The sequence below is a fragment of the Drosophila willistoni genome, assembly GCF_018902025.1.
Source record: "Drosophila willistoni isolate 14030-0811.24 chromosome XL unlocalized genomic scaffold, UCI_dwil_1.1 Seg141, whole genome shotgun sequence".
NCBI lineage: Eukaryota > Metazoa > Arthropoda > Insecta > Diptera > Drosophilidae > Drosophila > Drosophila willistoni.
In genome coordinates, this window is record NW_025814052.1 from 1283207 (window position 1) to 1299880 (window position 16674).

The window sequence follows — 16674 nt, forward strand, 5'->3', positions numbered from 1 at the left end:
CCGGTTTTTTTTTATCCATTTTTGAAAATTTTGAGTAAGCGGTTCTGTCTACCACATGCAGCCTCACCCTGTGGTTCTTTTCCTTTTTGTTTGTTTTCTTTAGCCATTTTGCGCTTTGGCACAGTCAGCGGACTTTTTGTTGGGGCATCACACACACACACATACACATATACCATGTCTCCCTAAAATATACAAACATACATCTTTGCCTCCCCCTTGATCCCCCCGTCGTAAAATGTTCAAGAAATTTCTGCTTGTTATTCTGCTTTTTTCTCCTGCATTCGTATGTATGTATGTACATACATATGTACAAATGTATTTCCAGTAACTTTAATTTTGTTGGCATTGCTCCATTGCCAATTCCAGAGGCAAATCCCCGTTATGACAAAACAGATGGGAGGTGAGAACCAAAAAGACATCAAAATTAAAGTTGGTATTGGGAATTGGATGTTGTATTTGAGTCATTTTAAAGAGAGAATCAAAATCAATTCTGTAATTGTTCATTAGCTTCGAATCATAAATGTCTTCAATGGCCTCAAAATTGTTTGCCAATTTTGTTACTTTAAACAATCTGTGGAGTCCCCCTAAGATTATTTCTTGCTTGATTAATCAATCATCTTTGAATTATGCCGTGCGATTCCGCATTATTTGATGAACAGTGAACGTGAACAGATGTTCACAGTTGATTAAAATCAGCATCGTGGTGGGTTCATTCGGTTCGTTCAGTTCTATGTGAACATGTTCAGATCAAACATGTTGTGCTCACAATATAATCAGTGAACAAAACTCAACATTGTATGAGCTAGTCTCGTATGCGTCATTTCAGTGAGTGTCTGAATAGTCGTCTGAGTCAATACATTACGTTCGAGAGCAATAAATGAATTAGTTGATAAAAGCAAAAGCAAACAAACAAACAGGCAAACAGAAAACAAAACAAAAATATGTCAGAGGATCAAAATTTTGTATTAGAACAAATTGCGAAAAAGGTGTACAGTTTATCGGCCAAACGCAATGTTAGAAGTGCCGTATGGAGCATATTATCCGAAGTAATTAAGGACGATGGCGTTGTTTTGAAGGGTTATTTATATTGTCTGATGTGTGACAAGCTTGTCAAATATTCACCAAAACAATTGTCAAATTTAAATCGTCACAAATGTTGTCAAAACCTTAAGGATCCTAAGCCGAAATGCGAAAAAATTGTTACACAAGCTGATAAGAAAACCGCCATAGATGCTTGTGTTGCATGGATTACAGAGGATTGTCAACCGTTTTCGGCCATCGATGGTTCCGGATTTCAAAGAATGGCACAATTTTTTATCAATATTGGAGCAAAGTATGGTGATAATAATAATATCGAAGAACTGCTACCAGATGCGTACACACTTTCCCGTACAACACAGAATGCCGTAGATGAAACGAAAAATCAAACCAAAAACGATGCACCCGATATTTTCGATGAGGATGAGGCAAGCATGAATGTAAGTTAATAACCAACAATGAATAATAGCCAACGAAAATAAACTTTGTTAAATTTTTGTTCTTATGATGTCTCTTTAGGACGATGAATTTTTTAGCAAACAATCCTATGAAGTTGAAGAAGATGCTCTAAATCTAGATGAAAGTAGTGGTGGTGGTGACCCCAACGAATCAGAGATGGAAACAGTGAAACCGATTAACAATACGAGCGCCCATCGCTTGGAGCCACATCGATCGTCATCAAAATGGAACGAATCAAGTGCAGGTCATATTGGCAGTACTTCTGCTGGCGTCTCAGCCAATTATAGGGCGAGAAAACGAGGCCAAAATAAGCAACAACGTAAACGTAATGTCAGTCACACTGATGATAATGGAAGTGCTTGCCATGATGAGGATTCTTACGATTATAACAACGAACACAAGAATGATGATAATGATGATGATGATGAGTATGATGGAGATCGAAATGATTATGTGGCAGCAAAGAAACGACGTTGCCAAACTTCAACCGATCGTGAGACAGAGAACGAATGTGTATTAATTGGTAAGCGTATGGCAACCCACTTCCGTAATATGCTACCCGATCAGCGACTATATGCGGAACGCATCATTAGCGAGGTGCTTGTCTATGGCCGAATGAATCGTCTCACGATAGAGACGCGATTTATGCCGGACAATTAGGCAGCAGAGGCGACTGGGAAAATGCATTTTGTATACTAAACAAAAAAAGGAAAACAATTGTGACAAAACCAAAAAAAAATAGAAATAAAAACTAAACAAAAGACAATGAGTATTGATCATAAATTATACATTATTGTACTCTTTTTGGTCGTATGATTCTGTTTTTGAGAATCTTAAAAAAAACTATCTTTAATCAGCTTATGGTTAAAGCTGGGTAGGCCAGAACTAGCTACTTTTTGACAATTTTGTCGCCTGTTCTACTCCAATACACTGACACCCACACACAAGAATGGCACAGCAAAGGCAAGGCTTTTCTTCAAAAGAAAAGCCAAGCAAGTACTATATTAGCCGAACTGGTTCTTTTTCTTTTTAACCATTTATGAACATTTCGTCTACCACATGCAGTCTCACCCTGTGGTTCTATTCCTATTTTTTGTTTTCGTGCTTTCTTTAGCCATTTTGCGCTTTGGCATAGTCAGCGGACCCACACACTTGCACATAAATCATGGCTCCCTACATACATACATACATACATACATACATACATACATACATACATAAAATGTTCAAGAAATTTCTGCTTGTTATTCTGTTTTCTTCTTATTTCTCTGCAATCGTCTGTATGTATGTATGTACATACATATGTACACACATACATACATATGTATAATTTCCAGTAACTTTAATTTTTGTTGGCATTGCTCCATTGCCAATTCCAGAGGCGAGTTCCCGTTATAACAGGACCCAAAAGGGGCAGAAGTTAAAGTTGGCATTGGAGCAATAATCATCAGTATACTCTCACATCATTTTTGTATGAGTCATACACATTGAAGATTCTTGCATTCTTAAAAGAATTGCTAAATGATGAACATTTTACCGTAAACTTGATCAAATGACAGTTCATTGGCTTGTAGTCCAAAACATTTGGGTGAGAGTGAGCCAGAATTTTAACAATTATGATCGTCTTTGCAGGTCTTCTTCCATCATCGTCATCCTGAAAATCCTCTTTAACTTTGTCGATTCAATTTGGATTACTTAGGACTTTCTTACATACATTTGTATGTACATACATACATACATATGTATGTACATATGTACATATGTATGTATGTTTGTATGCGTGTCTAGTTATTCTTGTTGGTTTGTTGCCTTACACACGCTATTTCTTTTATCTGTTATTCTTATTTCAATGGAAGCTTCTCATATTCCTTCGCTCCCACAAAAATTCTTATGGGACTTACATACATACATACATACATACATATGTACATATGTAGATACATATGTATGTACATAGAAGTCTTTTATGCCTTTCTTTTGCCACTTTCTTGTGTGTTATTGTTCTGTTCTTTTGTTCTTATTTTTCTTGTTGTTGTTGTCATGGTCTTTAATTTCGCTCTGCCTCCACGCCGTCTTTTTGACTCTTACTGCCTCTTTCCTTTTCTTCAACCATCTCTGTTTTCAGCCCATCAGCCAGCCATGTCGTTTGCCATTTTACTGTTTGTTGCGGCTGCGACGGCAGCGGCAGAGACGGCGGCGGTGGCGGCTTTTACCAGTCGTTGAACGTTGATATTCGACGCTGGCCGCGACCGCAGGGGCAGCAGCAGCAGCAGGTCATTAAAATAACTTTGTTGCCCTGTCCCTGTCCTTCCTGTACATATGTATCTATGTATGTATGTATGTATATGTGTGTGTTTGTTTTCTTTTGCCTTGCTCTGCATTTTTATTGCCGTTCGTTTTCATCAATGTGTTTTTTTTTTTGCTTGCTTTTTCTTCTTTCTCTTTTTGCCCTTCGTTTTTGTAGTTTTGTATGGGCCCGGCATTTAAGCCGGCGCAATTTTTTTTAGGCAAATTACTCTCTCTCTTTCCCTCTCGTTCATTTGTAACTGCCTCTCTTTCTAGTATTGTCGCTCTCTCTAGCTCTCCATGGTCTCTCACTCTCTGTTTTGTCAGCGTCTTTTGCGTCTTGAAGCCGAACAAAATCACAATCTATCCATCCATCCATCTCTTTCTTACTCTCTCTCTCCTACCGCTCCATCTCTTCACAATCCCAGTTTCTATGTGAGCTGAGTGTGTGGCACAAAATGAAAATGGCAAAACAAGGTCAAGTGTAGGGAGCAAAGTTTGTTTGAGTGCACACACACATACATACATACATACATACATACAAACACACACACAAGCGAAAGCTCGCATAACTTTTTCATTAAGCGCAACTGTTGTTCTTTTTGCTGTTGTTGTTGTTACTGCTGCTGCCTCCTGCATTTGTTTAAACAAAAAATTGTCATGACTGAGTCACGAAGTGCGTCGTCGAGGCAGCAGCAGCGGCGGCGCGTTCAACAGGCGGCAGCCATGCAGACAGCATGTTTCAATTTTTGAGGTTAGCTTTAGTTTTTGTCACGAATATAATTTGCACAAAGGTGTCAAATTTTGTCATCCTTTTTGCCATCAAACAAACCCAAATGAGAGATTTGACCCAAAATCTGACCAATTTAATAAATATTTAGCTTGTACGAGAATGTTTTTTATCAAACACTTTTTTAAACAGCATAAACATTTGATGTCAAAGAAGAATTATTTAAATACATAAGTTTTGAAGAAAATTTCTTTAAAGTCGCTTTTCTGTTTTTAATACCCTCATATAATTGTTAAAAAAACGTGATATCAGTAACAAATGAATGGTAGATATGCACATACAAATGTGAATCTAATCTATGAATCAATCTATCCATATTCATGTATGTACATACATATGTATGTATGTATGTACATATGTATATACATGCAATGTAAATACATATGTACATAACAAACTGTCGGCCCTGGCATTTTGTTATTGCTCTCTTTGTATAACCAAAGTCTGAACTTGACAAATGATGCTTGATGTCAACACCTGTGGATACATATATGTACATATGTACATACATACATCACATACATATGTACATAGGGGGAAGTAATGTTGGTAAAACCAACCTCAATCAGAATCAGAGAACTTCTAAACCTACTAAAATGGGTTTTTGTGCCCCCAAAAAGGTGTCAATTTTGTAGATACATATGTATGTACGTATGTATGTACATACTGTGGCTCACAGCTTATTCGACCCACCTCCTGTATGTACATATCAACAAGCATACACATGTAACTTTTTTAGACTAAAACTCCCACAACTTTTTAATTTAAACGAACTAAGACTTTTGATTTATCAAAAATCTATTTTTTAATAGAACGGAATTTTAAACATACATACATATATATGTATGTATATGCATATGTATGTACGTATGTATGTATGTATGTATGTATGTACATACATTGTATAACCAAAGTTTATTGTCAAAAGACAGAATAGAAATTCTTGAGCATAAATTAAAAGTTCATTTATTGATATTCATTTTACATTCAATGGAATGTAAAGCAATAAAATGTAAGCATTATAGAAAACAAACGATTGTTTACTGGCCATTTTGCTAATCTTTTTGGTAATCTAATCTTTACGGTATCAAAATTAGTTAGAAAATACTTAATAATTATATTAGTTGTTGTTGTTTCAATTTCCAATAAGTCTTTTTAATTTGTTGGTGTTCTTTTATGCGCTCTTTAAAAGTAGTACATTACAATGTTTATTACATCTATGAGTGTACATACATACATACATACATACATATGTATGTATGTATGCATACATGTATGTACGTATGTTTGTATGTATGATATGCTAAGGGTAATGAAACTGACAAGTTATGACATGCAATATGTAAAAACAGCCTAAAGAATATCAATTTATAAAATGATTCGAAAAACAAATATGTACATACATATGTACATATGTATGTACATTTTTGTTAAATTATTGTTATTCTGTATCTTTGTTAGCAAGTTGCAAAGTTAAAATTTTACTCAAATTGTTTAACACTAACTGATTTCGTAAACATTTCCCACAATTAAACAACTTTCATTAATATTCTATTCGATAATGGTTCACTCTAATAGATGTCTGTATATATGTACACATGTACATTCAGCCATACATACATACATATGTATACATTTACATACATATGTATGTATGTATGTATGAATGTGTGTATAGCAATAACAACAACGTTGCAAAAAAAAAAAGAAGCAGCAAAAGAAACCTACATAAATAAAAAATTAAATGGAAATTTCTGATATAAAACACATACAGACATGCACACTTGTATATATACTTATACACAGGCACACAAACATACACACACAACAAGCATAGAGCCAAGAGCAGTGCTTACGCTCACTTCAAATGAAATTTGGCAACGTTGCTTTGGCTCCGGCAACATAACAAAGCAAAGGCAACAACAATAATAACAGCCAAGCGTCAGTCAGTGAGCGACAGCGACTAACAGACAAACCGACAATCAGCCAGTCAGTCAGACAGACTGACGTGACAGAGAGCGCAACGTAGTTTTTGCGCAGCAACAGAAACCAACGCAATAAGCCCGAAAGAGATAGAATAATAAAGTCTGTGCCAGAGAGTGAGAGCAGCAGCAGCAGCAAACACACACACATACTCAAAGAAGAACAAGCTACCCAGTAGGAAAACTGCAGTGCATGGAACTAAACCAAATGGTGTAACTAAAAAATTCACAAAAATATATATGTACATATGGAAACTCAACTGTTATAACAAATATGTACATATGTATGTACATACATATATCTTTCGAAGCAATTTAAAAAAGAGATCAATTAATAAAATTTAAATAATTCCAATTTAATATTATACATACATATGTAAGTACATGTGTATGTAAGTGTATATGAACTTGTGGCCAGAGGCTAAAGCGCAACTGGGTACAACGCTCGTTTGCTGGCTCTTCCTATTATTTTCGTTCTATCTCTCTCCCTCTATCGCTTTTGTTCTCTTTTACTCTTGCTCGATTCAGTCGACGGTACTCGGGATACAACAACAAAAAATAATACAAAAAAAGTTTTTTTTTTGCTACAATTTGACACACAAAGCAGCTGTCTTCACAAGCACTCAACACATACATACATATGTATACATACTTACGCGGACATATGTATGTACATATGTACATATGTGCATACAAAGCTCTTATATATCACACGCTGTGTTGCCATAGATACAGACATACTGATATAGTACGTGTGTATGTATGTATGTTAATACATACATTCATATAAACATATACATATGTACATACATACATACATACATATGTACAATATAAGTTGCATTTCATATTTATAAAATACCTTAACTTGAACAATTTTATTGTATTGTTTATCAATTTTAAAACATTTCAGGTTCGATCAGTACATAAATTCTACAGATTATACGCTGAAATGTGTTTTCGAATTTGATTTTAAAAATGTATTTTTAAACATTTCAGATGCTTTATAATTATGATATACACCTTTGTATATATGTATGCATATATGTACATATATGTGTGAAATGAGTGTACATGCATATACATGTATGTATGTATGTGTGTACATATGCGAAATGGGTATGGATCGAGCGGGTCTGGCGGGGGTAGTTGTTATCTACTGCGCATTGTCTTGATGCGTAGTTGTCTGTCTGTGTGCTTGTGTCTCTGTGTATGTGTGCAGAGAAGATGAAGCAGAAGTGAAAGAAGAAGAAGCAGCAGCAAAAACAACAAGAATAAGAATGACAGCAGCAGAATACCGAATAACTAGCGCAGACGCTTGTCGTCAACCGGGGGGCATTGGTGGTGTTAGTGGGTGAGGATATTGAAAGAGAGCAAGGGGAGGAGAGTAGCTGATGTGCGACAGTCGGTCGGACGGTGGGTCGGTCGGTCGGTCGGTCGGTTGGTCGAGCCAAAGCACACAAATCAACATGACACGACACGACCAACGGCAACAACAGAACCGTAGAAAAGAAAAGAGAAGACGAAACCAGATGAAAAGGGCGCTGTGGAGTAGAGAGAAGAGAACAAACCGGCACATTCAACTTCAAACACACACACGCACACACATACAAACAAAGGCAGACGCAAATACAGATATGTATGTATGTACATACATACGTACGTATATTTGTATGTACATACGCAAAAGAGACAAACGGACAGACGTTCAGCCGTTCAGACTGACTGTGAGCCGCTTGACTGGTTGTTGGCGTGCGAGCGAGACAGTGAACGGGGATTTCATCGTGGGAAAAGGAGAGAGAGCGAACGCATCAACCAGTCGAAATAAATAAAGCAAAAGGCAAAAGCAAAAGTAGAAGAAGAAATACAAAATAAAAATAACAAGAATAATAATAATAAAAAAAAAACAGAACAGAAAAAACGCAACAACAACAAAATAAAATGAAAGCACAAGAAGCAGTGGAATGAGTGTGGACTGCAAATTTGTTTTTTTTTTATTCTCTTATCCGTCTCTCCCTATATGTACATATGTATGTACATACATATAAACATACATTTACGTTTAGATTTGTATCTATGTATGTATGTATGCATGGATGTATGCGTGACGTGGAATAGGATTGAAACTGAGGCAGCGGGTGGTGTAACTTGAAGATGCAAATCAAAAATTTTGAAGTTTCTCATGAGTTTTTTCAGGCATTATCTATAAATATTACATGTATACAAATTATGACGATTTTATTTTAGAATAAAAAACTTTTCAACATTGTTTAGCTATTTACATATGTAGTAATTTTTAAGTAGTAAAATTTATTTTATTGCTCTTGATTTCATTGGCTAATCCATGGGATTCCATAGGGAGTATAGAAAATTAGTGAAAACCCGGACAATTTTTTTTGTACACAGGTCAAGGTGGCAGTCACTGTGCAAGGTCCTTTCTACCAAAGTTTTAGCAAACCGAAACTCTTTTTTTTAAAGAAGAGTAAACAAAAATGGAATAATTCAAAGAGATACTACATAACCAAAGATTTCCTTAGATGAAATAAGAATTACGACATCGGTTAAATATACAGATGTATGTACATACATACATACATATATTTTTGTGGATTCCCCTAGTTTAGCAAATATGTATGTATGTATGTACATACATACATATGTATCCCTCTCCCTCTCTTTCTCTAATCTCTCACTCTCGGACCACTATCTAACTTACTATAGCTGCATGCATTATCATTTTGAGCTTTGTTGTTAATTTTTGTTGATGTGTTTTATTTAAACTTTTTATTATCGCCTAGTAGATCGGTCTTATCATAGAAGCAACTGACACCGCAAATTCTCTCCCCCCCAATCCACCACGCTATCCATGAGTAAAAATTCACAGTTAAGCCATTTGCAGTTGTCATATCAAGAAAACAACAAAAGCAACAACAACGATGAAAAAAAAAAACAAACAACAAAGAATGAGAAAATAAAACCTAACCTTAATTGATAAACAAGCGAGGGAGAAAGAGAGATAGACAAGGAGATAGAGGAAGCGAGAGAAAGAAAGCGAAGCCGACTAAGCGCAAAGTAGCTCACTTTGGGGGTCCCCCGCCTGCCCTCCCCCATCTCCTTGGCTTGCCGGTTTTTTGGGGCCAAGCGTAATCGTTGTCGGCAGCAGCAGCATCTCTCTTCTCTGCTCCGCTCCACTCTTCATCAACCAACCTTTACTCCTAGATGCGGTATAACGATCTAGCCGCAACAACGTCTTGTATTACGTGTTGGCGTTTATTTATTATAATTATTTACTTTTTATAATTCTCTAGATACCCTGTTGTAGCTAAAGCAGACGCTAAAGGTATACATATATTCTTGATCAAGAGTGATATTTCAAGTAAGTCTTGTAAACCAAATAGTGAAATTAAATCAAAAATGGATTCTAGTTATGTATCTTTATAAGGGCAATTTTTTGAGGTTAGGAGTTCTGTGGTCTGTTAAGCAGGAGGGGGAATGGCAGATGCCACGACTGTGTCCCTTACGTTTCATTTTGTCCTGGATATCCAATATTACCGAACGATTCTCATTGCCTAGGACTTTCAATGCGCTTTCTTAAAGAATTCTTCTTAAAGCTTTTAACGTATCACTAGGGATGATTTCCCTCAGCTTAATGGTAGGTATGTTAGGGTATTTTAAAGTCGGTGCTTCTATCTAGATATGCATGTGACATATAGAATATTCTTTTTTTTCGTTGTTGTTGTGCATGGATTGTCGCTTGGAACACATCTACCCGTCGCCCCGTTGACGAGGGATTGAAACAACTCAAGCAAGTCACAGTTCCAGTTCGTTATTTCTTTCCCTCTTCTCAATATCCTCCTACCCTTTCGGCCAGTTGTTCAGCGGTGGCGACTGGCACCCAGCAACAGCAACAACATGCCAAGCAAGTTGGTTTTTTTTTATTATTTTCTTCTCTTTTAAAAAGGAACCGGTTTTTACTGTCTTGCATATTTTTAGCAACAAGTTGAAAGAGTTACTCTGGGCAAATACACAGATACAGCTACATAAATGATAATGAAAACGTGTACAAAGATCGTCGACAACGAATGGCCGAAGTGGGGTGACGGCTACGGCATCGGAGATAGCGATGGAGAGAGGTAGGGAACGGCATTTGCTGCTCAAACTGCGATCCGCGCGCCAAAAGTAACCCCTCTTGCTGGTTTTCCCCGCTCTCTTTCCTCCTATTACTTGATACTTTTGGCGAATGGTAGTGATTAAAAGGGGGAAATGTGGTTGAGAGTACAACGTAGGGGAGCGGTGCCGATGGGCAAGGGGACGTGGTGGTGGTGCTGGTGCTGGTGCAGGGGTTTGTTGAGTAGGGGGGCAACCACAAACATAGCCGCCGCGTCATCGTCGTTGACGCCGCAATACAATTGCCGGCCATTGTTGTCGTTGGGCGACCCCCAGAAGAAGAAGACGGCGCCGACCACGACGACGACGACGACGACGACGACGTTCAGAGGAGATGACTTTCAATACACTGTAATTCTTCGAAAAGGTCACTTCGATTTGTAGAAATATATGTACATACATACATACATATGTATGTATATTGAGTCAGGTTCTGCGACAATTTAACCGGTTCCCCTCCCATAAACAGGCCATATTTTTGAGTTTGGCTTTTAATGCACTTGAAAAAAAAAGGATTCGCTCGAAAACTTCACCAGAAAAGATAAGAAGAATTGGTTGACTACGCTAAACTATTCGATTTCAGTGCTTGGAACTGGTTACCTGTCATCCGCTGATTTTGATTGATTACAATTGAGTTAATGTAGAGTGGTTGAAAGAGTGTCTTAAAGTCGGTGATTGAGCATCTTTATGTGAGGAAAAATGTTGTGTGCCTGTTACATTTGCCATGCCATTCATATTTTGTTTATTGTTATTTTCAACAACAACAGAAAACTACGTTACGCTTCTCCCCCACGAACCCCTTCAGCCTTAACCATCCAGGTGGCCCCGCCTCCTCACAAATATATACAATGGCCACACTTTGACCCTGACTTTTAATACAAAACGTTGGTATCGTCTATGGATGGGCAGCACCACCTTCATTTGGACCTTTCCTACTGTCCGATATGCTGAATTATTATTATTATTATTATTATTATTATGAATGTGTTTATGCATGTGTTTTGTTTGTTGCTTAAAGTATGATTAATTGACCCGAGGTTGTGCCCGACCACTTTAGCACATGTATTTTCCAAAATGACCAAAGCCCCAATCATCTATGCCACCCTCTCACTTCCTCTCTCTTTTCATCTCTTTCTCTAATTTGTCGTTTTTATTTCTATACTTTAGCCTAATTCTTATAGTGAGATTTCTAGGCTTCTTGGATTTGAATAAGGAAAATGTTAGAACGAATTCATTCAATACTTTAGTTACTCTAAGTACTAACAGAATTGATGATAGTCATATTCGAGTACGATAGAACTTATTTAACAGTATACCATTTGAATACTATTCATTTCGATGAATTTATAGAAAGTTCAATTAAACATTACTGAATGAATGAAAGTTCAAACTACTAAGTGTAAATTTAAAGTATTTAAATGTATGAAAAACAGTATTCAATTCCAAGTACTCGAAATATTGACAGACCGAATGTAATCGAATGATTAAATCAGTCAAAAACTCAAAGTATTATGAATATTCATATTAAAAAGTGAACGAAAGGATGTAATCTGTCTGAATCATTGAAAAATAATGAGTATATGGCAAATGAATATAGTCAAGTGACTGAATCATTGAAAAACTCTGATAATTTTGAAGATTGAGATTACTCTGAGTACCTTAGTGTCAATGTGTTTCAGTCTCTTCAATTTATTCTATTCATAATCTCTTAAATATCGACTTATGTATGTATAAGCAACTCTCCACATTTACACACACATTTCGAATATCTTCCCTCCAGTACCAAATGTCCCCGGTCGACAATGTCGCCGCATCGTCGACTATACCGCCGTCGGCAGAATTTAATTCTGCCGGCGTCGACAAGCAAAGACCAAAGAAAATTTGTATTTTGTTTTTTATTTTTGTATGGACAACACTATCGACATTCAACGCAATTGTCGATGGAACGTCCTCTGAACCGCATGCAAACAAAATCCATCGATCAACGGTCGACATTCAACGCAATTGTCGATGGAACGTCCTCTGACGCGCATGCAAAGAAAATCCATCGATCAACGGTCGACATTGAAAGCAAATGTCGCTGGAACGTCCTCTGACACGAACGCAAAGAAGACCTGCCGACGTACCGTCGACGTTCAGAGGAAATTTCTTTGCAAATGTCCCTCAAAACATTTTCGAAAAACCATCCGCGGACATACCGTCGATGTTGTCGCTCAGTTGTCCCGATTGTCCTTATTGCTAGGTCATCTAATGTTAAATGTCGCCGCAACTTAAATGAGCGTGTCGCCGCTATGTCCCCCAAGACAGCGGACATGTCCCCGCAAACTCGACGGAGAGTCTCCGCAGACGCGTACTGCAGGGTTTTGAATCCCTATTTCTATTCATAAGTGTATGTATGTATGTATGTATGTATGGTACATGTTATTGTTAGTATTCCCAAACTACGTCCATGTCTTTACTCTCTTTCTACATCTTCCTGCATCTCACCATTGCATACACACATACATATGTACATACATATATATATCTCGTGCAAACAACCCACGCGCACTGCAATTTCTGTTTACACATGGCAAATAACGGTTGTGCCATTCTTTTGGGGCGAAGTAAATGAGATAGACGAAAGGAGTAAGTGTAAAGTGTAAGTGTGTAAATGTTTGCATACATATATACATATGTACATATGTATGTATCTATTCATATATAGGCCGATATCATATGTCAACGACAACAATAAAAGAAAAAGCGTAATGGCAGCGACGACACAACTGAAGGCTTCGTCGTTATGCAAATTTTTAGCACTCGAAATGGTTCAGTTGTAAAATCGAAAGCATAAAACATTTCCCTGTGATATATCAAAACGATGTGATCATAGTTGTTGTTGCTAGAAAACGTCCATATTTTGTACAATTTTCCATTTTGAAATAAAACTGCCAATAAGACTACACACTGGCGACATCTATATGTGAGATTTCATAGAGTTGCCATAATGTTGAATGGTCTGTTGTAACTGTGGCGCCATCTCTGCAGCCAAACTAATGACAAATTTCCGTTTTTATTTTCCAACACTATTGTATAATCAGCTGAAAACAAAACGTTACAGGCATCAAGTAAAATAAAACACAATCCCTCAATAATGTCGAATTGTCAAATGGCTAAATTGATATCCTATGCAAAAGGCGGATTTTTGCGTAACACCCGCTTAACCAGCCGTGCCGTGCCGCAAGTGTAAGTTGCATTTACAATTTGGTTACCTAGATCGCCTTAAAAAATTCATCCCAATCATCAGTTATCAACATGCCACAAGCAGCCGGGGATTTGTCCATCTGACATCATCTGTGGCGCAATCATCAGCAATTCATGTGTCCACTCCCAGTACTCCTTCTCTTATGCTTATAATGGGCAAACGTACAATGTTTATACAAACTCAGGATACTCCAAATCCAGAGAGCTTGAAATTCTTACCCGGCGTCGAAGTACTTGGCAAGGGTAACACATACGATTTTCCGAGCGTTGCAGCTGCACATTGCAGTCCATTGGGTAAGTTTCAAGAAACCCAAGAATGATTTCTCTCAATTAAAATCAATTTCATTTCAGCCAAATTACTATTTCGCGTTGAGGGTGTCCGATCCGTGTTCTTTGGTTCCGATTTTATAACCATCTCCAAAGAGGAGGCCGCCGAATGGGGCCTCATCAAGCCCGAGGTATTTGCCGTCATAATGGACTTCTTTGCCAGCGGTCTGCCCATTCTGCATGAGGCACGCAACAATGCGGATACCGAGATACTCGAAGATGATGATGAAACCGTAATGATGATCAAGGAGCTACTTGATACACGTATACGACCCACTGTCCAAGAAGATGGTGGCGATATTGTCTTTATGAGCTATGACAATGGCGTTGTCAAGCTAAAGATGCAGGGTTCCTGCTCCTCGTGCCCCAGTTCTATAGTAACATTGAAGAATGGTGTACAGAATATGCTGCAATTCTATATACCCGAAGTGGAATCCGTTGAGCAGGTCTTTGATGAGGCTGACAAAATGGCGGATAAAGAATTCGAACGTTTCGAAAGGAATCTAAAGCAAAAGGATACATCGAGTACCGCACCCGTGGGTATAGGCGGTGGTCCTGCAAATTAGTAATGAAAATTATTCTTTTTTTTTTTCTCTCTAATTATAATGTTTGACTATTTGTTGTTGCCTAATGTTAGCGCCTAAGTAAATAAATCGAAGCAATGAGCATCTTCGGCTTGTTATACATATAGTTTCTATGTATCCTAGTTGCCTAGACTCTTGATGAGGGGTTACCATGGGTCAATGCCATTGATTGTAAACAAAACACGGGCTACCAAAGTTACCAAGTTTAATCAATACTAACTAACTAGTATTAGTCCCTTACGACGACGACGACGACGACGACCTGCATTTCCAGTTGTTGGCAATCTGTAGAGGCATTTCGTAGCCAATAGTCTTCTATATATTGAACTCTCCATGCTCTGTTGGGCCAACGAAGATCATTATTTGAGTCAACGTTATCCGAATCCACAGCAAAAGGCACCCGAAACGCTTAAAAACGTTTTGTTGCGTTCCAGTGTACCGATTGTGAGTGCTTCTAGTGAAAGAGAAGAAGAAAGAGAAAAAGAATTGTGTAAAGTGCAATTTGCAATGGCACCACTCAAAGGTCAAGAGGTCACCAAATTCCATAAGCACTCATTTCTTGAAAATCGCATATTCGATCATCGTCTGGTCAAGGATAATCTATTGGATAAATGGCCCACAGCGGACATGAATGAGTACAACGAGCGCAAGGATCATCGCAATCTAATGGAATCCTATGTAGAAGCCAATTAGTATCATCTCGAATCATTCATTCATTCATTTTTAAGCACTTGCAAAAGCACAAAAAAAAAAAAAAACCAAAAACAATAACAAAATCTGCCTTAAAAAAGTCCAAAGTCTTATGTGTCCTGGGAGTCCCTGGCAAAGGCTTTAAAAACGCTCAAATTCTATCATAAATCCCTTTACAAAATCATGATTTTTGTTAATCTAGTCGAAAAATTACTTAAGCTAGAATAATTCTTGAAAAGAAAAGTGCAGAAAGGAAGGGAATTTGTCTCAAAAATCATCCAATCATGGATCCATTGCTATATTGTTGCTAATGCAAAATTTTCAACCTAAATATTAAGAAATTTTTAGTTTGGGCATTTGGGCATTAGGAAAGATCAGACAAAGAGTAGAAAATTAAATCAGAAATGTGTTGAGACCCTCAGAATATTCCCCTCGTGTACATCTATGTATGTCAAAAATATTTACAGTGCTGGTCACGAATTTATGATGCTTTCAGTTTTCTGACTTAAGTTGTGATTTTCTAAGCTTCTAATCGATCTAACATTTACCCGAACGATCTAATATTTATTTTAAGGAAAAACATATCGTTCGACGGTAAATTCAATTTACTTTCTTTCGTAGTAGGAGGAAAAGACAAGTACTTAAGTATAAATTAGTGTTGTGAAACGACCTCGTCAGTTTATTTTAGTTTTGTTAGAAGAAGTTTTTCAATGAATTTAAAGTTATATCTGTAATATTTAAGATTTTAGCAAAAACTTCTTAAACGAAAATGAAATAAAAGACCGACAGCTGAGATGATCACATTTACAGTTCATAATCCAATATATAAATAATAACTAACAAATTACTAAAAAAAAATATCAAAGAAGCTAACATCGGCTATGCCGAAGTTTTTATACCCTTGCGTCCTTGGTAATAATAATTTTACATGTTCAAAATTTGTTTTCGGCAACTCAATTCATCAATATACCAAGAAAACAATTTTACTCTCTATTTTACAATTTGTTCTTCTTCTTCCCTCATTCCCAAGGCAACGCACGCATACACATACAGTTTATGCTATGCAGCGTTGCGTCTGTGTGTGTATGATGTACTCTGTTGATGA

General features: G+C 37.2%; 2 protein-coding genes across 2 annotated transcripts; both read left to right on the forward strand.

Moving 5' to 3' along the window:
* The first annotated feature begins 651 nt into the window (after positions 1-651).
* LOC6648752 lies at positions 652-2220 on the forward strand. Its single transcript, XM_023179335.2, has 2 exons — positions 652-1478; positions 1558-2220. The coding sequence occupies exons 1-2, from the start codon at positions 942-944 to the stop codon at positions 2155-2157; spliced, it is 1137 nt and encodes a 378-aa protein (XP_023035103.1). The 5' UTR covers positions 652-941; the 3' UTR covers positions 2158-2220.
* Positions 2221-13779: 11559 nt separating this feature from the next.
* LOC6648753 (NFU1 iron-sulfur cluster scaffold homolog, mitochondrial) lies at positions 13780-14985 on the forward strand. The gene is made up of 3 exons (XM_002071040.4): positions 13780-13950; positions 14012-14262; positions 14320-14985. The coding sequence occupies exons 1-3, from the start codon at positions 13859-13861 to the stop codon at positions 14859-14861; spliced, it is 885 nt and encodes a 294-aa protein (XP_002071076.2). The 5' UTR covers positions 13780-13858; the 3' UTR covers positions 14862-14985.
* Positions 14986-16674: the final 1689 nt, after the last annotated feature.

Bases quoted from the DNA above. Each gene is read 5' to 3' on its own strand.
- LOC6648752 (XM_023179335.2), top strand. From the start codon at position 942: ATGTCAGAGGATCAAAATTTTGTATTAGAACAAATTGCGAAAAAGGTG. The intron at 1,479-1,557 runs GTAAGTTAATAA...ATGTCTCTTTAG, and splicing joins AGGATGAGGCAAGCATGAAT to GACGATGAATTTTTTAGCAA.
- LOC6648753 (XM_002071040.4), top strand. From the start codon at position 13,859: ATGTCGAATTGTCAAATGGCTAAATTGATATCCTATGCAAAAGGCGGA. The intron at 13,951-14,011 runs GTAAGTTGCATT...CCCAATCATCAG, and splicing joins AGCCGTGCCGTGCCGCAAGT to TTATCAACATGCCACAAGCA. The intron at 14,263-14,319 runs GTAAGTTTCAAG...ATTTCATTTCAG, and splicing joins TGCACATTGCAGTCCATTGG to CCAAATTACTATTTCGCGTT.